At 44.7% G+C, this 27,792-nt stretch overlaps 1 protein-coding gene across 3 annotated transcripts in view; it reads right to left on the reverse strand.

Annotated features, from left to right (window-relative positions):
• Window positions 1-1,625: 1,625 nt before the first annotated feature.
• The window catches only part of GLI3 (GLI family zinc finger 3), a 213,756-nt gene continuing 187,589 nt past the window's right edge, over window positions 1,626-27,792 (reverse strand). For all 3 annotated transcript variants that reach the window (XM_063325609.1, XM_063325607.1, XM_063325608.1), the window contains exons 11-15: window positions 17,530-17,679; window positions 16,771-16,935; window positions 13,254-13,544; window positions 9,734-10,061; window positions 1,626-8,552 (exon numbers count right to left, since the gene is read on the reverse strand). In XM_063325609.1, the coding sequence (XP_063181679.1) occupies window positions 6,262-8,552; window positions 9,734-10,061; window positions 13,254-13,544; window positions 16,771-16,935; window positions 17,530-17,679 (3,225 nt within the window). In that variant the 3' untranslated portion in view covers window positions 1,626-6,261. The remainder of the gene's footprint in view (window positions 8,553-9,733; window positions 10,062-13,253; window positions 13,545-16,770; window positions 16,936-17,529; window positions 17,680-27,792) is intronic.

Here is a 27,792-nt window from a genome sequence, read left to right on the forward strand (position 1 = left end):
AGCTTCACACACGCAGCTCTTCATTGGCCCGATCTCAAGTCAGGCTGGAGGACCAGAAATATGTCCTGCAGCCTCAGCCCTTCCCCTACCAGTGCTCACCTCGGCAAGTGCCGTGGCCCTGGTGCCCGACCTTGCATCGCCTGGCAGCATCTTCATCTGCACCCTCAACACAGTGAACAACCACGGGGACGAACAGAGCAGGGGTCTCCACGGCATCTCCTGCCCTCTTGACGCTCATCCTGAGGTAGGTCCAGCTGGTGGAGCAGATGCAACTAAAAGAACGAGCATGGGCAGGGATGGTTAAAGGTAGTGAGCTGATGCTGGAGCACTGCCAGACTCTGAGAAGATCTGGGGTTGCAGCACATGAGATAAAGCCCCGGGTTCGGCTGCGGGGTCTCCTTCACCCCTCCCAGACCACTGCCAGGCCTCTCCTCCTGCCTCGCTGGCTTCTCAGCTGGGCATGCTACACCTCTCCCTTCTGCCCCTCATCCCTCTCAAACCTTAAGCTAAATGACATAAGCTTAATAATGGCTGAAGAGAGAACAAAAAAAAAACCAAACCAAACCAAAACAAACAAACGAACCCAAACCAAACCAAAAATAAAGTAGTTAAGATGAGCAAATAACAATGCATGGCTGCCTCCCTTGCCTTTGGAAATGGCTCGTGTATTTTGGCTGAGGAAGGACGAGGGCAGAAGCTGAGCACCGACAGAGCAGTCTCGGTCTTGCCGAGGTACGAGCAAGGGACACAAAAGGTCTTGAAATGAGAACAGCTCAGTCACCTTAAAACTAAGCAGTGCTACAACTTCTTCTATATTATTTGCTACAACTAACTTGACGTTGCTCCCGAGTGCTATACTCAACAGGAACACTCACTACTAGAGGCGGTGGAGGCCCCATCCCTGGAGACATTCAAGGCCAGGCTTGATGAGGCTCTGAGCAACCTGATCTAGTGGAAGATGTCCCTGATTACTGCAGGGGGGTTGGACTAGATGACCTTTAAAGGTCCCTTCCAACCCAACACATTCTATGATTCTGTAATTCTAAATATGTCCAGCTTTGAAGAAGACTGCATCTAGTTCTTCTGCAGATCATGCAAGAACCCACCAGGGTGGACACCTACAGAGTAACCCAGCCAGAGGAGCTTCTCTTCCACCTTCCCGTGCTTCTTCGTGGGTGGCCGAGCCTTTGCAAGAGACGCTCAGTCAGCAAGGTACGAAAACGCAGCCCCGTATAACAACCCAGAGTCTAGCACGGCTTGGCTTGGACTTCTGAAACGGCTGCTCTTGCAGCAGAGATAACCAGGTCCGTCTCCCTCCTCCTTTCAAACATTTCATCTGTGTGACACTGCATTTTCATTTATTTCTCCACCCGGCATCCCTCAGCCAGTTTTCTTTAGCGAGAAGGCAAACGCCCTGTTTTGCTTCCCCGTTGGTTTTTAAAATGTGAATGAAGTGAAGCAAGAGGCTGGGAAGCAGAAACAGAAAAGCGAGCGACCACGAGTGGAAGCGATACACACGCTGATTGCAACCAGGCTCTCCAGCCGAATGAAAAAATAACTAACTCCCTCCCCCAAGGAGATATTTTAAAAGCTGAAAGCTAAGAACTTAAGTACAAAGGCTTTTGTGTTTTTATTGACATTGTAAGAAACATTTTTTTTTTCTTTGTTACAAAAGAGCTAAGTGGTTCTGAAAGCAGAAGTACAGTTTATATGTACACAGTGCTACAGACCCTTCAGATCAACCTAAGGCTCGAGAAACATCAGATCATAACTGCAGGTTTATCAAATGAAGACCACTAAGGCCCGTTACAGCCGAACACTATTCCTACCGTACGTAAATGTATTTACACATTTTCTTTTTTTTTTTTTTAAAAAAAAAGGATTACAAGCTTTATAAAAAAAACTAAAAAAAAATTGGAAAAAAACAAAAGAACACATTTTTATCTTACACATCTGCAGGACTGACAACAGTAACTGTTCCATAGGAGACATTCCACCAATCCAAGGACAATAACACGTGAATACCAGAGGTTTACAAGACGTTTCGGACACTATTAACAGTGGTATGTGCTATTAGCTGAATGGCGAGTACAGCCTCATCGGGAAAATTTGGCAACACATCTTGGTCCCTCTCTTTTACAGGATCAACACAAAATAAGGCACATACATTGCGAGAATACAAACACGGCTGTTCAGAAGGACAAGCCATTGCGCAACAGGCGTGGGCGAGCGACCGGCCATTTCATCCAGGGCTGGGGTGGGGGGGGAAGCGGTGACTGGAAGCGAGCGAGCCGGCCAGCGTCTTAATGCACGTACCATTTGGGGCCGTTCTCCAAGGCGAGAACAGCATGATCTGCCATGTGGGTGTACGGGGCCATCCTACTCGCCAGCAAAGCGCCCCTGGAAGCCCACCGACTTCTCTGCAAAAACCCCTTTCCTCCACCTGGCTTCACCTGATGGGTGAACTCTCAGGGGAGGTTCCCACTTTGTGGAAAATAAAACTGCCTGGAGACACGCTCAGGCTTCACGCAGGCTGAGCGAGGCAGACGCGCCTGAGGCCAACAGTAACAAGTGTGGAAGACCCCCCCAGAGAGCCATTAGAGGAAAAGGTGATTTAGACTCAGGCTGCAATGGATTGAAAATAGGAAATTCACAATATTTTCTGCATTTTCTAGTACTCTAGGGTGAGCGGGGGGTTTCCAACTGCTATGGCAATGCCAACTGCTGCGCCAGATACCGAGAAGCAAGCCTGGGCTCTGTAACTGGGAGAGCAGGAGTGGAGGGGTGCCAGTAAACCTGTGAGCAACACTGGTGGGACGTTCCCTAGACTGCCACACATTGAGAAGGAGGTTGACAAGTGAAAGCTGGTGTCCGTGCCATGCTCAGAGAGCCCAGTCTACCTTATCAAAACAAAACCAAAACCCAAGATAGCTCTGGGTACCCTCACAGGTACCAAAACAGGCTCCTTAGCATAAACCAGAAAAGCATGAGAAGACACTAAAAGCTGAAAAGCGACACGTGAACATAAGCAGCACGTACACTTAATGGCGAAAATGATAAACCATTTGTACAAACTCTCCGGGGACACGGTGGAGTCTCTGGCTCTTTAACTTTGCCAAATCAAACCGGGATGCCTCTCTGGAGCATGTGGTTTTGTCCAAGACACATTGTTGGCCCAAGACAGGGGTAAGTGAGTGACGAAGGTTTGTCAAATCCAGGAAGGCAAATTAGCTACTCAAACAGTCCCTTTTAGCCTTGAGCAATATGAATGGCTCCTTCTAAGCTCTGATGGATCACATCTGTTAATAGCTTCCCAGCTTCAATTCGACCAGCAAATACAATTATGAACTGGAAAATTGAGTTTAAAAAAAATAGGTTTGGGGTTTGGTTTTTTTTAATGTATTGGCTCTATAACAATAAAAGGCTTCTGTCCCAAGCCACCTACTCCCAAGCTGGTCATAAGTCTCCCTGTTGAAATTGTTTATAAACATGTAATTGATGGCTTAATAAACAGGCAGCGATTGGTTACCGAGAACCATCTGAAACCCGTCCAGCACGGCCTTTCCTCGCGCATACGCTGCTGTTTCTCCGCCAGGATGTGAGCTGCATCATTGCATTGCAACCTTCAGCGCAGCCACCGAAGCGTCCCTTCTCCCCCGGTGACCTGCCCGGCCGGAGGCGCCCCTCCTCGCCCTGGCAGCAGGGCCAAGGGCTGCCATCAGGCAGGGGGTCCCTACAGGGCTGCCCCTGGGCAACAAGGGCGCAACAGGGAGCAGCTTTGCCACGTTGCAACAGCAAACCAACCATCTGCCACAGCCAGCTGTGCCCCGTTCCCCGTGCAGCCCAGGGACCGCTGCGGGAAGGCTGGGATAGCTGGCCACTAATAGTAGCGATAGGGAGGTTGGGAGGGGAACTTGCAAAGGGCAAAAAGCAGGATGAGGGAATACGCAGGCACGAGACAGAGGAAGGAAGAGATGGCTTGCTAAAGATACGGAGAAAGACAGGATCTGTGCGATGATAAAAGCTGTAGGATATTTACATTTGTCTTGATTTCTGACATTCCAGCTCGCAGTGCAGATCACTTGGTACATGCTGTGATAAGCCCAAATACGGCCCCAGCACTGGATTCCTATGATGTTTTTCTACTGATTTACAGCTTCTTCCTCTGATTCTAACAGCTGTTAATAGATCAATGTTATCCGACAGCTTCACTGAGGTTCTATTCCTACACATTCCTCAAATGCCATGCCCTGAATCAGCTGGTATTTCACCTTTTTTTACAGTCAAAAAAATGAGTGCTATTGGCCTTCTAGCCTATAGAAATCACCTTCCGGTGCTACTCCTAATTTTGACTGGGCTAAAGTTTACCTGTATTTCGAAATTGACTGCGCTCCCCCTTCTCGCTTTGTGTCTCTTCCAACGCCAGCTCCTTACAGACACCAAATCCACGGCTGTAAGTGCCTGCACCATCTACATCCTGCAGCAGCATTTTACTACCAGGATGTAACTGAGATGTTAAACTGAGATTCAACTGAGGCTGGACGGGCAGCTTCTAGGAGTGGGTGAACTTAAACCTTGATCTTGTAACTGTTCTCCAGCCCAACCTGTTCACCCAGGAGCACTGTGTGCTCAGAGGTGCAGACATGGAGCACAGCACAGCAGAAAACATCCTGGAAGAGCTGGAGCTTAGGGAGCAAATGCCATTCACCTCTACTGGTGAGTAGCTTCAAGACCACACACAGTTCCAATTTTTGCTGGTGTAACTGACCCTGGGCATTGACCCACTGGTTTGCTTTGAAATGAAAAATGCACATTGGTGTCACCAAGGAGAGAGAAGGTTGGGTTGGGCTTTTTAAGTTTTGATTAGTTACCAGACACACTTGCTGTTCCCCTTGCTCCTTTGCTATTTTTAATGGCAGTTTAAATTTCTTCATTTTGTAAAGCCTGAATACAGGGGAAAAACATTTAAGATTATCAGATTGCTTGCAATCCCTTTGATTTATTTGGCTAGACTGAGAACTGGGCCATTCATTTTCTACTTGTTTTACATGCCATGACCATGACACTTTTGAAGCTGTAACTGTGTTTGGGTGTCAATGGGTGTTTACTTATCTTAAAACGTATGATCCATCCACGAAGCCGTACGTGCTGAAAGGGATGGACAAGACAATTTCCTCAGCAAAGGAATTGTTACTGTGAATGAGAACCAGTGGCTCAGCAAATTATATCTCAACAATTTGCATTTAAAAAAGAAAAAAAAGTGCCCAGTATGGAATACTGCAATTTTGTTCTTTCATTGTATGAAATACTCCATAAGACCCTGATCGTCTCTCCACAAATGTGGTATGCAATAAAGGGATTACAGACTACCCAAATCACCAAACATGCCCATAATTTTACTATCCAGTCGTTTAAAAAAGAAGGCTGACACATACCAAATACTGCAAAAGATGAGAGTTGGACTAAGAATAGCTTTCTGGTCTCTGAAATGGATTAAACATGACACAATCTCACTATCATTACGCAAGGCAACGACAGCTATCTGTGTGTCGGTGTGTTTACAAAAAACTTAAACATTTGCTAGGGATCAAAGGGCCGATGGTTTTACATTTCTTTTTTGCTCGAACCTCCTAACGTCTTGTGCTCCATGACTCTGAAACTACAGCCTAGGGGTAGCATGGCAGTGCATTTCTGCACTGGTCATCCACCTCAGTGCGATGTATCCCAAGCATCCGGAGAGGATTTCATCACTGTATGCTCACTTCACATTGTGCCTGGTTATTTTGTGCCTGTATGTTTAGGGGGGAAAGCTGCAACAGTTTTACAAGGTCTAGTTTCTTTTGAGTAACAGAAAATCGCGAAGTCATTTCATCAGACCTTTCTTTAAAAAAAACAAACCCCAAAACAAAACAAAAAACATGCACTTCACACGTTTACATTGGTTTACAATTAAAAAAAAAAAAAAGAAAAAGGAAGCATACAGACATTCAAAAAGGGGAGAGAGAGAGAGAAAAGGTGGGGGGGGGGATGGGTGTAGCAATACTGATTCAAAACTGAAATGGAAGACAGTTTCTCCCTAGAACACTTTAGGGTTTTCAGAGTCCTTATTCCATAAAAGGAATATACTTGAAACACATCCCATTTAGGTGAGATGAGATTGCTAAAATACATACACAACTAAAAAATATGAGTCTGTCTTTTTTTTTTTTATCTGTTATCTCCTAAGGGTTTTTTTGTTTGTGTGTTGTTTTTTTTTACTGTCTATTGCATAACAGCAAGAAACTTGCTTTCTTCTGCAAGTGAGGTCAACAAAGAGCTCATGTCCCCAATAGCCATGTTGGTTGTGCTTACGGGCATAGCTGGGAATGTAAGAGACGCTCGGGGAGTGGTGAGGCGTGAGGAATTGCGGGAGAGATTCTGAATGATACTCGGGCTCAGGGCTCCCGAAATTAAGCTGACGTGGTCCCCATCATCTATGATAGCATCGAAATCAATCTGCACACCCTCCAGGCTGTTGCTGTCAATGCTGTCAACTGTGCTCGACACTTGGTTAGCCCCCGGGGAAAGAAGCTCGGATGAGTTTGCAGTCGCAGTCCCCTGCAGCAGGCAGGTACCTTCTGAACCAAAGAAAGAACCTGTTTTCATAGCTTGGTGGCTAAAGCCTGTGGTTTGGTCATATAACTGACCAGAGTAATTCTGCACGTTAGAGCAGAACTGCTGTGACTGACCTTGCATCTCCGTCTTAATGGTGTTTACCCTGTATGTCTGGTTGCCATCACTTATGTGTCCTTGCTGTTGCACCAGGTTGTTTCTCAAGATGTTTTGCCGTCTGTTGCCGCTGTAATTAGAGCATGGCTGGTAACTTTTGGCCACCAACAAACCTGAAGGCTGGCTACCAACGGTGTGAGACACTGGTGGACAACTCTGCAGCCCTTGATAGAGGCTGCTTTGTGAGGTAGGACTAACTTGCCCTAGCATCATTTGACCGGATTGATTGACTCCCTGGTAATGAACACCATCTCCGACTGGTTGGTTTTGCAAATACTCCTGTTCCATCATATTCCTGTTCTGCATCCCATTTGCCATACTGGTGGCTTGATCACTGGATGCCATGGGATGGCCGAAATTTTGCTGGTTCCCACTCACTGGCATGTTGCTGCTTCTCAGCTTCTGCCCTGGAACTGCCACGCCACAGGAATTGTCCATTGCCCCAGACATCATTGCTTGCCTGCTGATGCTTTCACTGTAAGGCTTATTGGGCTGCACGCTGAAAGAATTACTGGCTCCGCTGCCAAGAACCGTGTTTTGCTGTAAACCGTAGGAACCGTTGTTCTCCACCAGGTTCTGATAGCCGTTCTGCTGGGCCACGTTGCTTCTCTCCAGGTTCTGCTGCTGAACCATCATATTGTTATACAGTCCGAAGGCCCGAGTCTGCTGCACTGCTGAGCGCGGACCGCATTTCAGTTTCGAAGGAGATAAGTCAGAACTTCCTGAGCTTACTTCATTCCACTGAATGGGCAAGTCGCTCTTGTTTGCCTCGGAACCTGCCTGCTGACTGCTCGGTGGAGGGGCTTGGTCAAAATTGCTGGGGTTGTTGTTTCCTAACACTGAGCTGTGATGCATTTTGTTGCCGTCTAGGACGTTGTTCAACAAGTGGTCGTACATGCCCTGGTTCTGGGAGTTCAGATACTGAACCACGTCATCTGGCAGGAGATCCTCATCATTCAGACTGCCACCCGCTTCCATTGTAGCAGCCTCCAGGGCGACGTTCTCGCTGATGCTCGGAGGACAGGGGGAGCTGAAGCCGCGGAAGACGCCACCCTCAGAACGGGTATAGTTCTGAAGAACGAGGTTGCGCTTTTCCGTGGATGGAGGCAAAGCAGGAGGGTTAAAGCTATTAAGACTGTTGAAACGCTGGACTCTAGGGACAGAGAGGTTGTCAGAGGCTATTCTTACTGGATCACTGGCTCTCCTCGTCCCGTTTCCTAGAGCATCATGAGACAGAAAATGCCTCCTGCTGTAACCATTTGCCCCACTGTCACTACATCTTCGAGGGGCATTCACTGGAGGCAGTGGAGATACTCCGGACTCCCTGCAGTCACCCAAGAGTGCCATCCTTGTTTTGAGGCTCATCCTCTCCATGTTAGGCAGTGGAGTTGGTGGGGGTCCACCAGTAGCTGCTGCATATTTAGCTTTCAGCCTGTATTGCTGGGCCGGGGTGAGGCTGAGAAGACTTGGCAGGTCATCACACTGGCTTGCTTCACTGGAGCGCCGGGAGGCATCTGTCGAGATGGGGTCATAGGAGTCTGCAACACTCACATTCTGCGGTCTTCCCTCCGCCTGGGAGGCGTCGCTGGACCTCCGGCTGGAGAAGCAAGGTGAGATTCCAGAGGACCTGCGGCTGCTCAGGTAGGCTGAACTGATTGTGCTAGTATTGCTGTCCCTCCTGTTCAGCATGTTCAACACAGTGATGTCCGTACTTGAAAGTTCATTCCTGTTTGGCAGAATAGTCATGGATCCTCCTACACTGCAGCTGCTGTTCGACTGGGTACCTGGAGGTAAAATTCACAGTTAAACAAATGGGCATCACCCAGAAAGTGGTACAGAAAAGAGCCAGTAAAGAAGTATGGGGAGTATAGACGAAGAGCCTGCACCATCACAGCAAATCATAGCAGTGCTCTTTCTTGAAAGAAGTAAGGATATAAAAACTATGTCCTTAGGTTAAAAGCTAATTCAGAGACTCATGGGTAACATTTCAGTGTGAATCCCAGCACAAAATTTATAGGCCATAGCCACAAACTGTCATCAGCTGGTGTAGTTCTCCAGCCTGCAGAGCAGCTATGCTGACTGATGTGCCAGAAGGAGACATTCGTAAGGGAGCTTTTTATAGGCAAAATATAATTGAACAGGCATTTGCATGGAATGGCAAAATATACAAATTGGAGGCTATTCAAGGTCATTTCTAAGACGTCTTGAAATATTCTTGAAATAACTCCTAACAACTGCAAAACATCTTTGCTGGTTTCCTTGTTTTGTTTTGGTTTTAAGTAAACAGAATACATTTCTTAATTTTACATAGTTTCTTTTGATTGAATGGGTTTCAGAAAACCTGGGCTGTCACTACTGGGTGGAGCGCAGAAACCTACGGGCATGTTGTAGGCAATGTCGGGGCAGCAGGGACGTACATTTTGGCAAATTTTGTACAAAAACAACTATGGATCTTCAGAGTTCAATCTCACCTTGCTCCCATTCATGGATATCTGCCCTTTGTAGCAGTGGCAGCTGTACATAGGATTACTTATACGTGTGGAAACAGTTTATTTAAAGGGCAGCCCAACACATCTATGCAAAGGATGCCTTGCTAAGGCCTCATCCGAAAGACTTCCATACCGTAAACTGGCAGGTATTTATTTCAGCTGCATTGCCTCAAAACAAGAGAGGACTATGATGATTTGGGGTCCAAACCTTTAACTGTAGGGAAGATTTAAAAGATGATGCATGGCTCCCTTGCAAGCCCCTGTTCTGTAAAACAAGAGATGATCAGACTTCCCTCGGGATGGGTAGCGGGACTTGTAATGAGGGGACAACCAGTAAGTGATCAATTTATGAACCATTCTCACAGCTGCTGAGTTTCATAAGCTGCACTACTCTTTTGCAAGGGTTGCAAGATTGAGCTAGCAAGCAGTGAATTTAAGGACAAAAAGCGTTACCACTCCTGTTATGTGTATCTCACCATTTCCTATGAGAGGCGGCAAGGTCGGGGCTTTGGAAGGTGGAACGGGGTTCAGTCTTGGAAGCATTCCATTAACTTGTTTCAACCTTTCTAATTTCACTTGCTCCATCCATTTGGTCCCTGTCATATTCCTCCTGGCCTGTAAGCCAAGTGCTGTGGTGGCTGTGGAAATGGTAGAGTCCATGATTGGGGTTTCATCGATGACACTGAGGTCTCCTACACTACCACCACCGGTCAGAGAAAGCTCGATCCCATTGTTGGAATAGTTGCTGATGGGGGACTGTTCGCTGCTGCATGTAGACTGACCACCAGGGCTTGGCTGAGATGTCTGTTGGAGTGAAGGAAGAGACAAAAGACCATGAGGATTAAGCAAACAACGTTAACAAGGAACTTGCAGCAAATGGGGGTCTAAATGGAGCCAAAGAAAACCAAACGTAAAGAAAAGTTTGGCATTAAATGATGATGGTGGTCATTCATTAAGAGGCTTTCTAAAATATTGATTTTAACTGCAATGGAGGCCATTGCAAAACTCAAGACTAAAATCCGCTTCATGAGACACTTATTTCACTTATTCCCGTAATTGATTTTATCACTTCATGTCATTCACGTATGTATGGATACTCTATTTTGGGTATGCGCTGCTCCCAATTGAAACTGCAGGTCAATAAACCAAATCAGAACTCAGACACGTTACGAAGTCTAATTTACACTGCTGGGCTTGCAGCAAGCAAACAAACAAACAAGACTCCAACAACACTGGAATTTGGGTTTTTTTAATTAGACTTGTGGCTAAAGAATGTAAGTATTTTCCAAGCTTAAGGCTCATTGTTACGAGCAGCGGTTGGCCTGAAATGTTGGCGTGTAATGAAACAGGGACAAAACATCAGTGCAAAAATACTGTATCATATTATCAGCATCCTGTGACCCTAGCAGCATGCTCTAACTTATACCATCTCTGCCCTGAATGAAGAAGGCGACGATCTACTGAATCAAATCCTTCATTTCCTTAGAATTTAAGAATTTAAATTTAAGAATTTAAGTACCCACTACAGCCTGCTAACCTGCGGGGATATAAACCACCACAATAGCTGCTTCTTTCTTAACAGACAGCGTTCCCTGCTGCTCTAGCAGAACTCTTGCTGTAAGGAAACATGGGCTTGATTTATTTTTTTATACTCATAAAGTTCTCGTAAAAGAATGGGAAAATTTCTCTGACAAACTGGAAGACTCAGACAGATAGACTGTCAGACAAAACAGACAGCAAGACGGACAGAAGTCTCTGGACGTAGTACGTTACTATAGGCTGTACCAGGGTGATCACAAATCCATGAGGCATGCAGTATCATTTTGCTCCCAAGAACAGCTTCATGTAAGTATTTCACTTTTGGGGTTTTTCTTGGGTTTTTTAGATTATTTTTTTTCTTGCCAGCCTGTGATTTTTTGCACGTTTTACTGACGCATGTTGGCTAGAATTTCTGAGGTAGCAGTGAATGAAGACACAGATTCATGGCAATGCTGTAGCTACATATGCCCCTGAGGAGTCCATTAAGATGCAATAACTATTTTATTATTTCTAACTTGAATGATGATACTTAGAATTTATGAGGCCACACTGAGCACGTTCATTTCCAAATCCTGGCCATGGCAGATTTGGTGACAAGAATAGAAACAACTGTTATTTCACAAAAGAGAGTTTGTGCTTCTGGACAATAGCTCTGTGCCATATGGAAGAGTAGTAATGGTCAGAAGCCTGTTCTTGTAGCCACTTGTCAAGATCACAGCGAGGTAGGTTACAGAAGTAAGAACTGTATTATGGGGAACATACATTTCTAGATGTGCAGTACAGAAAAAAAAGGATGTCTGATCTAGAGAAGAAGGTACAAAGACATTTCTGAAGACATTTCACCAACATAAGCCAGATTTTTCACATGTCAAGTGTTGCAAAATGCTCACAGCACATTACATTTGGGAATGAGTTTGATGGATTGCACATTACTAAATAAAGGAATGATTGGACAACAGGCAGAAGGCTAAAATAAAGACATAAATAATGTTGCAATAACAAAAACAGCAGAAAAGTTAAAATGCCCTCACCTTATTACCCACTGTCCTTAGGAAGTTAGAACAAGACATTTAAGAGCATTAGACAGAAAAGACATTGGATTAGTTGAAAAACAGAAAATATATCTTAGTTCATACAAGCAGTGAAAAGCAGGAAATACAGAATTGTTTTTAGAGGATATTTTTCAGTGAGAAATATTTAATACTATGCAAGCAATCAACATTCATAGCCCTGTCCTGCAAATTTTATTCATGTTAAAAACATCTATGCTCAACATGCCTCAATAATGCTCCAGATTTACCTAGCTAAGCAAGAAGGGAATGGGGTTTGTTCCTTTGTAATCTAAGGTAGTTATAACCAAAGGTGGCATAGGATCTCCTTTAGACTTGAGCGGCAGTTAACTCTGTGCCCTTGGAAGTTTCTGAATTCAGGATTAATACTCCACAGTTTGGGCGTAAGTCCTAGGCACAATATAGCAGTAACTTGTATTTCAATGAGTAATCACTTTGAATTGCAGCATGATTAACAATATGAGCAGAATTTGGAGGGCTCATATTTGTACTCCCCAAGGGTTAGGTCCAGATGAATCATAGACCCAGATGTGGAAGAGGATGGAATGACTGCCTTTGCTAATTTTAAGCTTTGTGGAAAGGATGGATGGCACATGAAATGCAGGCAAATGAAAGAAGAACTTCTTTATTTAAGATAGCATGTCAAAAAATGGAATAGGGTCCTTTCAACGCTCAAGGCTATACTAGTTTAATGCAATACATTAAGGTAAACCTAATGAAAAGACCTGTGGAAACTCTTAATTTACCTCAATTTAGTTAAATTGGAATTGGGTTAACTTGGTCAAATTAAATTAAGTATCAGATTAACACAAGAGGCCACATTACAATAGAGATCAAATGTTATCAAAAGATCCCTTCCTGCTGTTAAAGAAAGTCAATTTATCTTGCTTCAGTTTGATCCATGACCCAAAAACCTCAAGCCCCTAAAATCTGATTGTTTCCTCAGGTTCTCCAAAAACTATCATCATCAATATCATCATTTTAGACTTTTGGAGTTGGGGTCTTTTGCATTCTGGTTTTGAGCTTGCAGGATTCACATTCTCTAACTCTCTTCTGTAAACGGGAGAATGGAAAAAAACGCCTTTTTAAAAATGAGAACTGTGATTTTCTCATAATATGCTGATTCCAAAAGACGGAGCTTTAAGAGAAACAATTATTGTGAGAGTTGCCAACACTGCACTTACTGCATATTGCACAGACTAGATGTAATCTTTTTATTTGCTATTTCTTAGGCTTTAAAAACATTTTACAATGTAAACGAAAAAGAAAACTTCACAAAACCTAACCACGTGAGCTAGAGTTTACGGGCTTGAGCATTTCATAAACGGATTACTAACTGCTTGCAAGAAGAAAAAGGACAAAAGGAGCGGCACGGTGTATTGCATACCATTGGTTTTTCTGACTTGACCGCTTTCACTTGGAGGCATTCTTCACGCTTTGAGGTAGTGTTGCTGAGGTCCTTCTGCTCGCCAATTGCACCCTGAGTCTGATGGCCTGGCGACCGGGTCTGAGAATGGCTGCCTGGGTCTCTCGGTGGTGGAGGCCTCGGATGGATATCTCCCCGCTGCTTCTTGGTGACATGCGCCTCCGGGCCATGCACGGTCTTCACATGTTTCCGGAGAGAACTGGGGTCTGTGTAGCGCTTTGTGCAGCCCGGTATCTTGCAAACATATGGTTTCTGACGAGGCAGGAAAAACACTTAAATTAGATTTAATTTCACGTGGGGCTCCTGAAGAGCTCCTTGGAGCACAGCTGGTGTTAACAGTTACACGCTTTCACAGTGAATTTGTTATCTAATTTATGGTCTCTGCAGTGACTGGACCTAGTCAAACCTATTAATTCCCTTTGGTTTTGATGGTACCCATTAATTCTGCATAATTTACAGAGGGCAGAGCCTCTCATGATATGAACTGGCACAGCTTTGACTTACCATAGCAGAAGAGTCAACAGAGTTATGGCAATTTACGAAGACTGGCCTAATTTTCTATCCTGCCCATTGCTCTCAGCAGTTTGATACCCTGTTTCCAGTATGCCCAGTACCTACTCCTTGACATTCAGAGGCAAACAACCCCCTTCAAAACATGTTGGGACATTTATTCAGGCAGGATTATCTGCAGAAGCACTTTTCCTGATTCCTTCAGATCACCAGTATAATGTTCAAGCACAGGATACAGTACCGTAAGAATGGTCACGTTGCAGCATACGCACTAGTACTATTAGTGCTACTAGCATAACTAATCACTCATTTTTTAAAACCTGCTTCCTTTGTCTGTGAATTTTTTTAGTTCACTAAGTAATGTAGAATAAAGTAAACTTATTGTCTTTAAATTTAGCAAAGACTATGTTCTTGCATGATGAGAGGATCAGAGAGAAGAGTTGAGCCCTTCCTAAATACTTTAATTGCCTCAGGAAACTATCATTCCTTCACTTTTATTACTGAATTGTTCCCAAGAAACTGCTATTTTAAAGTCTTATTTATATTAGCCCTCAAGAGAAAAAAAAAAAGAGACCCTCATGCAGAGCTCCTCAAAGGGGTTCTCTGTCTGCTTGCACATGGCACTGTGGAGCCTTTGAGAAATGTAGCTTCTTCATGGCTGTCTAAGGCCTGAGCCCGCTTCCACCGATGTCAGTGGAAAAAATGTCAATCGTGCAATTTAAAGTTGACGCTGAGCTACCGAGGCAGGTTTTCTCAAGATGCTATGGAAGTACAAGTCAGTTAGCTCTCTTCTACAAGTGTAAGGCTTATCTGCATCAAGGTATGTATGTCAGCTTCTTTTAAATCCGTCTATAGGTTACCTACTTACAACCAAAATGGCACTGCGAGGAAGTGCTGAATTGGGTCTGCGCTTCCCACGGTATTCATGGCACGCCGTGAGTATACATTGCCCAAGAGCATTCGCTTGTTTCATTGTGAAATAACGGCAAAGGAAATGTCTAATTTGCCCTTGCTGCTGCACTACCAGAAATGATGCCCAGCAAAAATTTTTTCTTGGTGACTTACATGAAATCCTGATCTGAAAACACAGGCCATACAGGTCATGTCTTTAAGTTGGAGAGGAACTTACTCATCAACTAGGCAAAAAACAGACCGGTTCAGACAGTGAATGAAAAAAAAAAGCACAGTCAGCTATTGGCGAGACTTAGTGAACTTGCTTCTACCTTGGTGACAATTCACAGAATTGCTGCTGGGCTTCAGTGCAGTTGTTAATTGGGCTGCTGAGAGCACACACTGCAGGGATGGGGCGAACTCAGAGGTGTGCAACACTCTGCTTCCCTTGTGACTCAAGAGATGCTACAGGGACCAGGGGACTGGAAGAAGATGAACCACATCCTAGGCTGCATCAAAAGAAGTATGGCCAGCAGGTCGAGGGAGGCGATTCTCTCTCTCTCCACTCTGGTGAGACCTCTGCTCCATTCTGGTGAGACCCCACCTGGAGTACTGCATGCAGCTCTGGAGTCCTCAGCGCAACAAGGACATGGACCTGTTGGAACGGGTCCAGAGGAGGGCCACAAAGATGATCAGAGGACTGGAGCACCTATGCTATGAGGACAGGCTGAGAGAGTTGGGGTTGTTCAGCCTGGAGAAGAGCAGGCTCCAGGGAGACCTTAAAGCGTCCTTCCAGTACTTAAAGGGGACGTACAGGAAAGATGGGGAGGGACTCTTTATCAGGGAGTGTAGCGATAGGACGAGGGGTAATGGTTTCAAACTGAAAGAGGGTAAATTTAGATTAGATACTAGGAAGAAATTATTTCCTGTGAGGGTGGTGAGGCACTGGAACAGGTTGCCCAGGGAAGCTATTAATGCCCCATCCCTGGAAGCGTCCAAGGCCAGGCTGGATGGGGCTTTGAGCAGCCTGGTCTAATGGGAGGTGTCCCTGCCCATGGCAGGGGGGTTGGAACTAGATGATCTTTAAGGTCCCTTTCAACCCAAACCATTCTGTGATTCTGTGATTGCTCCCAGGAGATTCTGCCAGCCCTAGCGAATGCCTGTTAGAGAAGGATAAAAGCTTTGTAGAAGTGGATGTAGCTGCTATGGTTTCCACACCACACAGTAACCACGCTGGTTATGTCCTGCCCTTCCAGTACTTCCAGGTTTAGGCTAGAAGTGAAGGAGTACAGAGACAGGTAAAGGAGGAGGGACTGCACTCCAAGATGAGACTCAGATGATGTGACTCCCTGCGTAACCTGAAATGGGGCAATAAAACGGGGACAAGGCATGAAGACGGTGTGTTTCCTGAAAGAGGGTGCAGCAATAATAGGAAACACACAGTAATAAAGAGGTGTTACACTGAGAGTTTGGGAGACGGCTGTGACTGCCCCAGCCGCTTTGCTTGACAGAGATCAAATTCCTTCCACTGCATCCCTACTCTGTGAGGTCTGTTCAGGATGGAAAGAAAGAGTGAAATAGCCCAGAGAAGAAGGAAGAGGTATAACTCAGAACTTACAGGGCAAGCCAAACCTTCCAAACTCTGGAGACTCCTCCATAGCTGTCTGCAGCAGCCGAGAAGGATGCTGCGAGATGCGGCAGGCGCTGCGGATGGGCAGCCACCAGGTGTCCCCACCGGCCCAGGCGACAGGACACACTCCAGGGGCTGCACCAGCCTCTCTGGCTCTGGGGGACAGAACTGCCCCAGCGCTTCAGCTCCGATCTGTCCTGGGTTAACACGCCTGTTTCCATTAGACCCTCTTCCTTCATACTTCTCTTACTCTTAATAAAATGACCCACAGCTTCTTTAGGTCCATATGACACTGAAATGACTGTGTTCCTAAGACCCATCTAGAACGTACCCCTTTCAGGTTGCTGAGGGTTTCTGTCCCTGTCCTCTGTAATAAATTGCTATGATCACATTGTAAGTCTGTTTGACTCCAGATTTTATTATTTTTTTGAAGCTATGCTTACTTACCTCATTGGAATGAGTCCTGTTTTGGTGCTTGGCCCTGTCGGACGCGTTGGAGAAAGCTTTGTTGCAGCCTTCGTGTTCACACACATATGGTTTCTCTCCAGTGTGAGATCTCAAGTGCGTTTTCAAGTTTTCTAGTCTGGAGTAGGCCTTTGTACAACCTTCAAACTGCAGACAAAAAGTAATTCTGGATTAATCTTTGGACTTGCAGGAAACAGTAAAAGCTGACCTATAAAATTTTAGCAACTTCCCAAGCCTTCATAACCTTACCCAATGCAGTTTTGTTTTGATTTGTTGGATTTTAATTTTACCCAGGCAAACCCCATCACAGCTCAAGTTAAAATGCTTCCAGCATTATGTAAATCTTCTCTTACAGGAGAGCACAGTATTTGTGTACGTTGTCTAAGACAGAAATCCATTGCAAAGTCATTAGGAGGCTGGTGGCCAGCAATAATACCCAGATGTAGCTCTGTAAGAGAAAGTGCTTTCAAATAATTAAGCAAACTGAGTCCTGTTTAATGATGCCTTTTGGGGCTTCTTTGCACTTTAAACTTGAGGAAGTGGGCCAAATTATCCAGTGAAACGCCTTTCCTAAAGCTCTTGTCATCTGGGCGAGCTGGGTAATGAAGCAGACACGGTAGTCTCTTCTCCGACAAACGTCCGACGGACAAGAGATCAGGGAATGCAGCATCGGCACCGCTCTGTTCCCTGCACAGCCCTGGCTCCCCAGTCTGAGCCTGGAGCTCAGCCCCTTTTACTCACAGTGCATTTGTGTGGCTTTTCCCCTGTGTGTCTCCTCATGTGGACCACCAGCATATACTGGGCTTTGAATGGTTTCTGCTCCCGGGAACAGTCCAGCCATCGGCACACGAACTCTTTCTTCTCACCGTGTATATGGTCGTTGTTTATATGCTGTTTGGGCAGAAGAGAGATTACAGAAATTAACATCGTCATCAGCCTTACTGCAACTTCACATTGGAATGGCACCAGAGGCTCAGGTGTGAGCCAGCATCCGGCGGTACTAAAAGAGTAAGAGGATTGTCTGTGCTCCAAAGCGATCGCAGGGTTCAAGTTACAGTCCTCATTGGAAGTCCGCTAAGGCCCATGAATTTGTTTCTACTAATGACAACAGGCTTTGGATCAGGCCTCAGGGATACAGGCTGTTAAATGGACCCTGGCTAATCACATGCATGGCACCCTTCGCGTGATTCACGCTGAGTAATGTCTTCCTGGATCAGGGAATCCTTATTCAAGTGCCACTCAACACAAACGAGGTTTACAAAACCTTTAAAAACTCGTCCTCCAACCTGAAAAACCAACAGAACCGCTAAACCATGTTTCCACCAGAACTTTTAGCTCACCATATTTTCTTTGAGTAAATGTACTGGGTTAGTGCACATGTTGTGGCAGCAGAAACAAAACCCTACACATTGTAGTAACTAAAAACTCTGAGCGCAGAAGCATCCATCAAGCCAGCTTTTGCTATTGCCAAGTACGGCTCTGGGAGAGACACAGCCCCAGGCCTGTTGACACGCATGCATGTGTCTCGCTGTGGTCATTGTCATCTGCGTGAGCATCTCTGGAGACACGCTGGGGCTGTGTACCTTTTACTCCTCCATAAAAGCAGCCTGCTCTGTTCTCTTCACTAAGATCCAGTTCAGCGGAGCATTTAAATACAGATTTAATTCTCGCTGATTGTGTTTCTGAGCAGAAATGGCCAGACGAATCAGGGCCAGCCTCAAGATTGGTTTGGTTTTTTAAGGTTTAACTGTTTGAATTTTTTGCATAGCTTCAGAAAACAAAAGCACCCTACACCCTGACTTTCAAACATTTATGAAGGCTGTAATTTCAGCAGGAGCTACCCCACTCATCCTCCTGGACTCTCTTGGAGAAACCCTGCCTCAGAGACTTCCCTATTGCTGTACTTTCTATCACAGCTTGCTAGCTGTGCCACTAGATGGCCACATTTCTCAGCAAATGCGATTATTTCCATTAATGTACTAGACAAAATCCTTCCAGACTTTGTATTTGATCACAGCGCAGGGATGAAATCTGTATCTGCTCTGTAAGTAGTTCACAGAAAAAGCCAGCCATACAGAAACTCAGTAGTTCATACTGGAACACAAAGATAATCCCAATCCTGAAAACAATCAGAAAACCAAATAAAATCACTTATGTTCACAATTATGCGGCATTGCCATGGCTAACAGATGTGCGCTGCCTATAAAAGATGACTGCTCTTTTTCTCTTTCTGAAACTTTATTGCCATTTCTTAAAAGTTGTGATGGGGCGCAGAGCGCGGGAACAGAGCAGATGTGCTGGACACCGTACAGCACGTAATCTGCAGGAGTTTATGTTTCAAGTGCAGATCTCTAGTCCATTCATACTACACACGCCTGTACCAAAAGTGTACAGATGCCCTGCGCTGTGGAATGGCATCGGACGAGTACAATGAGAACGCACATTAACATTCTTCTTTCCTGAAAGAGAAAGAAGTAATGGACAAAACTCAATGCATTAAAGGAATTCTTGTCCAACTCTTTGTGTAAACATTACAAACTGTGAGTTATTTGGTTAAACCTACACAGCCAAGAGGGAAATGAAAACCAAGTGTGTGACACAGGCTTGCCATTTGATGGAAAAATTTCAAGGCTGGTTCAATCAGCTCACAACAGCACCTCCCTCTACCTCCCGCTGTGTGGACACTCAGGCACCATGGATGCTCTTTCAGAGAAATTCTCCATAGGACACTTTTTCTCTTTGTCCCTGCAAATGAGCTTGCTCCTTGCCCTCCAGACCTCTAGCCTTTATCAGCGTGAGCATCCTCTAAAACTGGCCTTTCTCATGGGCGTAAAACACCCTTCCTCGCTCCTTCTCCCAGCCCAGGCTCACTGCAGCGGCTGACAAAGCTTGCCCAAGATGGTGACTTGATCATTGGCCTCTCCCCCTCACTCCACTGGCTCACCTGTCAACTATCTTGTGATCTCCCACAGGTCACTGCACAACCGTGTCCCTCCATACTCGTCTGCCCTGCTCTCGTATCCTGTCACTCCTTTCCTACTCCCTCTGCTTTTTCTACAGTCAGACCCCTCATCGCTCTGATGCTCCAAGTGGCCACCAAGAGCTCACCTGCAAAGCCATCTCATTCTCATTCAACCCCTCTGAGGATTCTCACCTTCAGGTAAAGCCTAGATGAAAAGAGTCCATGGCATCATCTGCTAATCTGGGTAATTTCTTTAGTTCTCAGGTGAGCCGTTCAATTGCTTTTTTCAGAGGGGTGAGACTTTAACAGACCTATACATGTGCCCAAATAAATACTGGAAGGCCGGTCTGGAAGATGACACTTGCTAGACGTGAAACCAGCACAAGTAAGAGGCCAACTGCAGAAACCAGCAGTGCTTTCAGGTAATTCACAGCGCTGGTAATCCTGACCACGTAGGGCCAGATTCAAACACCCTCCCTCACTCGCTCAAGTTATGATTTGAAAACTGATCAGTCATCTGCTACGGACATGCAGGCAGAACTATATAAATACAAACCAGGAACTAAATCTACACCGTGATTTTTTATCATTACCACTTGGCAGAAACGATGTAAAATATTTAGAACATGTTTAAAGGAAGAGGGAGGTCTCACTGTGCAAACAACAGCAATTAGAAAAGTTCAGAAGTTTGTGAACTCTGGCATTCAGGTTCTTTGACTCAGATAATTACCTTTGGATTTTGCACGGTGTTTTTGGCTCCCTGGTCTCTATTATGAGAGGGAATGAATAGTTTTGAGCTTGTAAAACAAAGAACAGTCGGGAATAAGAGTATTATGCAAAGCAGAAGCTTTGGTACAGTACAATAAGGATTTATAGGGTTTCAATTTATAATCTGTTTGTAACCTTATTACACCCATGAAATGTCACATTCCAGGGACTAGATCAGAAGGATTTTTTTTTTCCTGGTGAAATTGAATTTTGATGCAGTTTCAGGGTGTGAAAAGGCTTTTCTTTTAATTTTGTAGGCCCAAACCTGCAAGTTTTACTTACGTTGGTAATCCTTATTACAGTAAATAGGCGCATGAAAGCCAATGATATTACTCCCTAGTGACAGGTTTGCTAACATAAGGCTCTGAAGCACCAGCTCTGTATTATTAAGAATTTCTGACCTGAAAAAAAAGCCCCCATTAAAAGCTGCAATTCTACTAGCTATCTCCCATTGCACACAGCTCCAAAAAGCTGCTAAACAGGGGTCATTCGCAGAATACCAGTCACTTTCATGCCACTTCAATGCTCATTACCAAACCTCAGTTTGTCCTGGCTCATTTTCTTGTCTTTAAAAAATGTTGCCATTATCATCCGGCTTCAAAATACCCTAAAATGAACAGAGGGAGCTGACCTAAATACTGATTTTGGTCTCAGAACACCCTGGCTTTGCAGGAGGAAGCTCTGAGATGGATTGCAATTCCAGAGCAAAAAGAGCAACCAAATTCGTTGAAATCAAGGCTGAAGTTGGCCTGTCACCTCTACTGGGGAAGCTCAAAAACCAGAGGTAACAGGGAGCACAACCTGCAGTGTCCTGGAAGCATAAACACTTACATGGTAAGAAATACTATTTCAAAAAGGAACACCTTAAAACATACATATAATCTCATATAATCAATGCACATCGTATGCACTACTCCATATTGTAGCAGATGATGTGAGGTGACATTGGAGGTAGGATCTGCAATAATCTTAGTGTTCCATTTCCCTCCTCTTCCACATGTGTTTTAGAAGAAAGGAGTATCGAAGCGTATCCTAGCTGACTGCTCGGTACCCATTAGCTATTCAATACATAAACAAAGGCCAAATGTGCCTCTCACAGTAGTCAAACAGCAGGAGGAAAGCCCCTTCATACCAGTGGAATGAGCTAGGAACAACAGAAAAAGAATGACTGTCACCTGCAACTGAGATTGCACCTGAAAGCAAAATGTTATTTGGTGCATAAAGCAGAAAACATGGGGAAAATCTCCCGATTCTGCATTCTAACCTAGATACCACAATGATGTATGCTAGGAGAAAACTGGGAAGAGACCATGCCATATTGGTATAATATGGTAAGTTAGTGGCACAGTGGAAGGCATATCACCATTGCCAAAAATTGGTTTAATTTCAATTATGCACTGACACTTTTAGACTTTTATCTTCTCACGATTATTTCCTTGTACTTTAAAAATTAAGAAAAGGAGGTGCTAAATAACTCCTTACTAAACCTCACTACTGACATCAAGCAGAAGCAGCATTTAAGCCATCTTCTAGCACGACTCTCCCCCTGGACTGTACTGCCACAGAAAGTCCCTCAAACCAGCAGAGCTACCGCATTTGCTGCGAAGGAGATGAAGCACAAACGGCAAAGAGGCATCGCAGTGGAACGGCTGCTAAACACTGCTCATCCCACAGCTGCACGAGGAGTCATGGAGTTCCATGAGAGGAAATGTGCAGAGATTGCGTCCAGCAGTAACAGACTGGATAGCTCTGAGGCTGGTTTGGAAAGGGATTAGTTGTCCCTGACCTGCAAGTCCTGCAGGGAACACTCTTATTTATGTGTTTTGCATAGGGGATGTAGATTTGTCCTTAAGGCCACATAGAGTTAGAAACAGATGGAGGGTTCCTGGTCATCAGGTCCATCCCTTGCTGTGGCAAGCCCTGCTACACATAATCCCGGTCACAAATGGAGCAAGCTTCATCTTCTAAGTACGTTGGTGAACTGCTCTCTCTGCTCCCAGTGGAAAGCTCTTCCAGGAACTCACTCCTCTGCTGGTTAGCAACTAATTTCTAGCTTCGATTTATTCACAGCCAATTTATATTCATTTGTTCTTGTGCCAACACTATCCTTTAGCTTAAACAGCTCTGCTTCCCTGCATGGTGTTTATTTCTCTCCCTCCCCCACCCCAACTAACTATCATACAGCACTCTCCTCTCTGCCTTCATTTGATGGATTAAATATAACAGTTCCTTCTGGTCTTCTCTAGGATGACCAAGTCCTCATTCCCCCTCTTACCCAACTTTGGCTTGAGGTGTGGAAGTCCCTGTGTCCCGACTGTCATTTCGTTCGCAGGTTCCTCATTGCCACTTCCAGGACTGTGTTAGTGCATCCCTCCTCAGTGGTCCTCTCAGCCCTTCTCTTCACCTGCTCTAGTACAACTTCAACCTTCCTGACTAGAATGGTGTGAAGTACACCAGAGCTTGCCACACTTGGCGTTACAGAATTCAAACTTCCCTGTCCTCATTTAGGTCTAACTACAGATCTCTCCTTTACTTTGGACTTGAGACCACTACCAAAGCATCTGAGTACCTCATAGCTTGTGAACGCACCCCTACTAGCAACCAGCTTTGGGAAATAGTATCTACTACTACGGCCACAGTAGAGGCCAAGATTTAAGGCCCAGGAAAGCTAAAAGCCACATGCATACAAGTATTTAGGTCTCTGATTCTCACAAAAAGTAGTCACTTGTTCATGAGTGGTGTGCATACTTTTGAGGTTCTTGACCCACACAGCTTCCTGAGATATCCGAGTGATTGTAAAAAGAGTATCAGCATTTAGAAAAGTGACAGGGCAGCACTTAAGCAAGTACCCATGCTTGCCTGCTCCCCAGGGATGCAATCCACAGCTCATCACTGCTCCTCGCTACCATTTTAGGTAGTCAGGCAACTAAGAGATGACATCAGGCAGGCCTCCCTACCATCTCATTAACATCTCGATAAAGATTAACTCCACGATCCACAGCAAGATGGACAGACAAAAGCTTTGTAAAGAAGTCAGGATATAAAGGAGGTCCTGGTGAGGCAGGAAATATTCTGCGACAATAGAAATCCCATTGTGAGGAGGAAAAAAACCCTGCATCTCCGTGGAGTGAAATCCCCAGCAGACTTTTCGGACACATTCCAATCACTGCAATCGAGTCTCTCTCTAACCTCTGTGACTCTCTGTTAGAACAATGCATGCATTTTAATTTCCTCTTATCTGCTGGAAAATAGGTATAGATCCTCTCTGTCCTTTCCCTACTAAAGATCATCTGCAGGCACGAGGAGGCTAAACAACCACAAGAGACTAATGTCTCCTCCCTGCTGCACAAGTCAAGAGTACGCTTTTGACCTCGTGTCCTTAGGGTGGCATAAGTACTTAAGCCATTTTTAGTTCCTGAGACAGAAGAAGCACTTAAGCTGCTTTAAACCTTTATGGTGGCATAAATGCTTAAGCTGCTTGCAGTTCCTAAAGCCAAGTAGAAGCTATAGCTATACATGAAGAACTCTGCATTTCCGCATAGGCACAGGCCTGCGGAGAATCTCAGGTAACTATCTCCACTCCTGCCTCCTTTGCTTTGGATGCATTTATTGTTATTCTATTAGAGTTCTTGCGGCTGTCTTGCATACTTTATGGAAGATTTAAGAAATGCTGTTGTGACAGATCTCTGCTAACACTGATTAGCAACATGACAATTTATACAATCCGCTGATCCAACCCAAAGCAGGTCAGCGCCTCGACAGTCTTGACACCTTTGCTGAAACGGAATACCCACAGTTAAAATCAGCTGGATCTTAAAAGCACTGCACGGCAATTTCCTCTGTGTATAATGAATGCACTAAATACTGTGTCTGCACACTGCACTCCTCACCTCGCAGTGTTTGATCTTGTCATTCAATCTCAATAGTTAATTTTCAAAGCTTTCCACTATTAACAAACGAAGCCCCCCCCTCCCCCTAGATTTGGCCATGATTGTAAACCTAAATGAGGACTAGTGGCCTACAACATTTCGGTAATCAGGCATTTTGGGGTTACGTGTGAGAGAGAGGAGTGTGACTTTTTTAACAGTATAAAAAAATACATACATCAAATGTTTATAACTCCAGTGTGACTAAAAATGTTTTACTCATTAAGAAAAACCAAATCACTAAATAAAGTTTCAGTCAAAAAGACAGTTATTTCAAAAAGGACTGAAGTATGTGGAAAACAGGACATACAACTTACAGTATTCTACAAACTTAATATATAAAGTCTGTATCCATGACTGTTAATACTTAATTATAAGAAAAAAATCAGACCTCCACCAGCACAACAACGGAATTCACGCTTGAAGCTCATTTATTACTGTGCTGTTCTGGATTCCCATCTCTGTCCCCTGAGAACTGGCAATAGCAGTCAATGAAGAAAGGGAGGGATCAAAATTAGAAGCCCAAGTCAACTGAAAAATAACGATGATTTATAACTTGCGACTGCCCACAGAAGGAGATGGACGGGGACGACAGGCGCAGAAGGGTAACATGGAAACGAATGGCTGGAAGAAAGGAGGGAAACAGTAAGAAAGGAGGAAAGTGGGGGGGGTGGGGGAGGATCACATCATGTTCTGGCTACAGTGAGACGTTGCATGGTTCTGCCCCATAACAGCTCAACACTTTTTCTTAGCGAGATGCTGCTCTACTTCCAATATCACTGCCTCAATAGCTCATAAACTGCATATTCACCTGCCTTGGTCCAAAGGGCTTGGGTTAATCTGGCTGTTTGGACTCCAGCATCCGAGGGAGAACTCCCATGTGAAGGGCAGACTGAGGGGAACCTCGGAGACATTGCGACCAACAGTTGGGGTCACCAGCTGTCTTGGGCCAGCACAGCTGCCACTGGGAGAAGACTGGGTTTATAGTCATATTTAAAAACGTATTAAAGATCTGGGGTCAGTGAAACACGTGGAAAGAGACTGTTCTTGTCTCATGGGGCATACAAGTTTGGAAGGGGGGAATGCACAAAGACCAAGAGCACTCAAACTACTAATGATTAATGAACACTTGCATTTTGTGGAGTTTACTATAAGCCTGAGCAGGAGTTGTATTTTTGCCCCAAACACTGTTTAACCAGCCATGGCGAATCAAATGATTTTTTATGTATGGGCTTGCAGATGTCTTGTTCTCTAAATGTGAAACTGTATTACTAATAAACACAAATATGCTAATTCAAAGGACACAACCCAGCAGGACTGTTTTCTTCTCACCTCCCTGTTTCAGTTGAAAATAGAGGTCTGACTATTTTTTTTTTCATCTCTCTGCACTAACAATAGCAATAAAAGTTCTCAATCCCCAAGTTAAAAAAAAATCTTTTCTTTCCGCTTCTCCTTTTGTTCTCTTCCAATAAATTCTGTAGTTGTCTATGTTGCCTATCAGTAGGTTAAACATATCCAACTTGTATGTTTAAATGCTAAAGACAGAGAAGTCCCCAAGGATACGTCAATCGTTGGCTCTTGTACAAAGAAAATACTGTATTTTGCTCAGAAGAGCTTTCTGTGGCAATTTAAACGCAGCGAGACAGACACAATATCCTGGAGAGAGGAAAACCTGCCTTATTACATTCCTGACCCAAGAGAAAGGACCTGCCCTTAGGACATAAAGAGAATCAGTGGGGGGAAAAAAAGAGAAAAGTTACCTAATCCTAAAAATAAAGACAGCGGTTCATAATACAGCATGACCTTCTTTTAATCTCTGATATAGTAGTTATACAGTATGGATGTGATATAATACCAACAGTGCAAACGCAGCTTGCTCGTCCGGCTGGGAACCGACTCCCTCAGCCCGTATCTATGTTTCCAGGTTTTGGACAGCTTTTTGGTAGGCTTTGGGATATTCTGTGGAGGGAATGAAACTTATGGGATATTGCGGGGATTCTTTCCCAATAAGATCACATCTTGTTCTTGTTTCATTTAATATAGATATATTCACGTATACAGTACAGTTAAGTCTGTTAGCAGCAAAATGCAGGTCCATCAAGTGCAATGTTTTACAGCTCTCCCTTGATTTCCTGTGTAGGAGCATGCAGCTATAAAGCAACAGGCAGAAATTGCATCTTTATTTCCTAAACCTGAAAATTTAATAAATGAGATTCTGCCAGAACATCAACATAAATGTTGTGGACATTAATCATTCCACTTTTACAGTGGTAGGAAAGATGCTTTGATGACTCTCAGCTTTGTTTCTTCTCTGATGTTCCCTTCCATAACACTGTCTAAAATCAAGTGCCATCTCTTTCTTGAAGGTTGCATTCTTGTGTTACTAGCTGGGAGGTTAAGAGGTGAAGCTGGTATGTTACAGGAATTCCAGCTTTCTTTACTCTTTTTTTTTTCCAAATGTATGGAAATAATTTTTCAATGTGTGCTGCTGTGATAACTGGACTTTGCCAGTTCCTCCAGCACTGATGCTCTGTATCGCATTTGCCTTACTTCAAGCAAGGTATCACAGCTTCCATATTTTGTGACGTTACCAAAAAAAGAAAAAGCTCCACTTGTCTCTTCAACCACCTGAATCTGTGACCTTCCCAAGGACAGGGCTAACTGCATTTGTGTGAGGGCGCTGCAGCAGAGAAGCGAAGGAACTGAAAGTGGAAACCACAAACCAGATGCTCAAGCTAACTGTTCTCAAATGGGGATGCTTTGCTTATGTCTCTGCCCTCCAAGGGTACGCCCTGCTCTCCTGACAACCGCTGAAGCAAGGGAAGATGCAACAGGGTTACCACAAGGACGACTAAGTTCTTAGGGTTGAAGGAGCCCGTAGGGAAGAAGTGCCCTCCCAACTACTCCTGAAAGAGTACAAGGGGCCAACTGCAAGCTGACCGCTCCTGGCATTTCTCCCAACCACTCTCTCCTACCTGCCTGCCGTCTGCATTACTTCCCTGCTCTGGCTGCCCTCCCGGTTGCCTCTGCCGCTGTGCACTCCCTCCCGTGCACAACTCCTGCCGTTTGTATTACGCTCTCCATACCACTGCGTGGACACTGGTAAGTTCTCCTCCAGCTTCCACTCACTCCAGCATCTTTCTTGGTGCAAACTGTGCATGTTGGGACGCACTGGCCACGTTAACTGCCTTTTGCTGGAGGGTAATCCCTTTTGGAAAAGGCAACCTGACAGGTAGAACCCCATTACAGCTTTCACCTTCACCAAGACTTCAGCAATGCACAGAAATCACTTTAAGGAAAATAATTTTTTATATACATGTTTGGCTCACTTTTACTTTCAGGTTTTTA

This window comes from Chroicocephalus ridibundus, chromosome 2, assembly GCF_963924245.1.
Source record: "Chroicocephalus ridibundus chromosome 2, bChrRid1.1, whole genome shotgun sequence".
Lineage (NCBI taxonomy): Eukaryota > Metazoa > Chordata > Aves > Charadriiformes > Laridae > Chroicocephalus > Chroicocephalus ridibundus.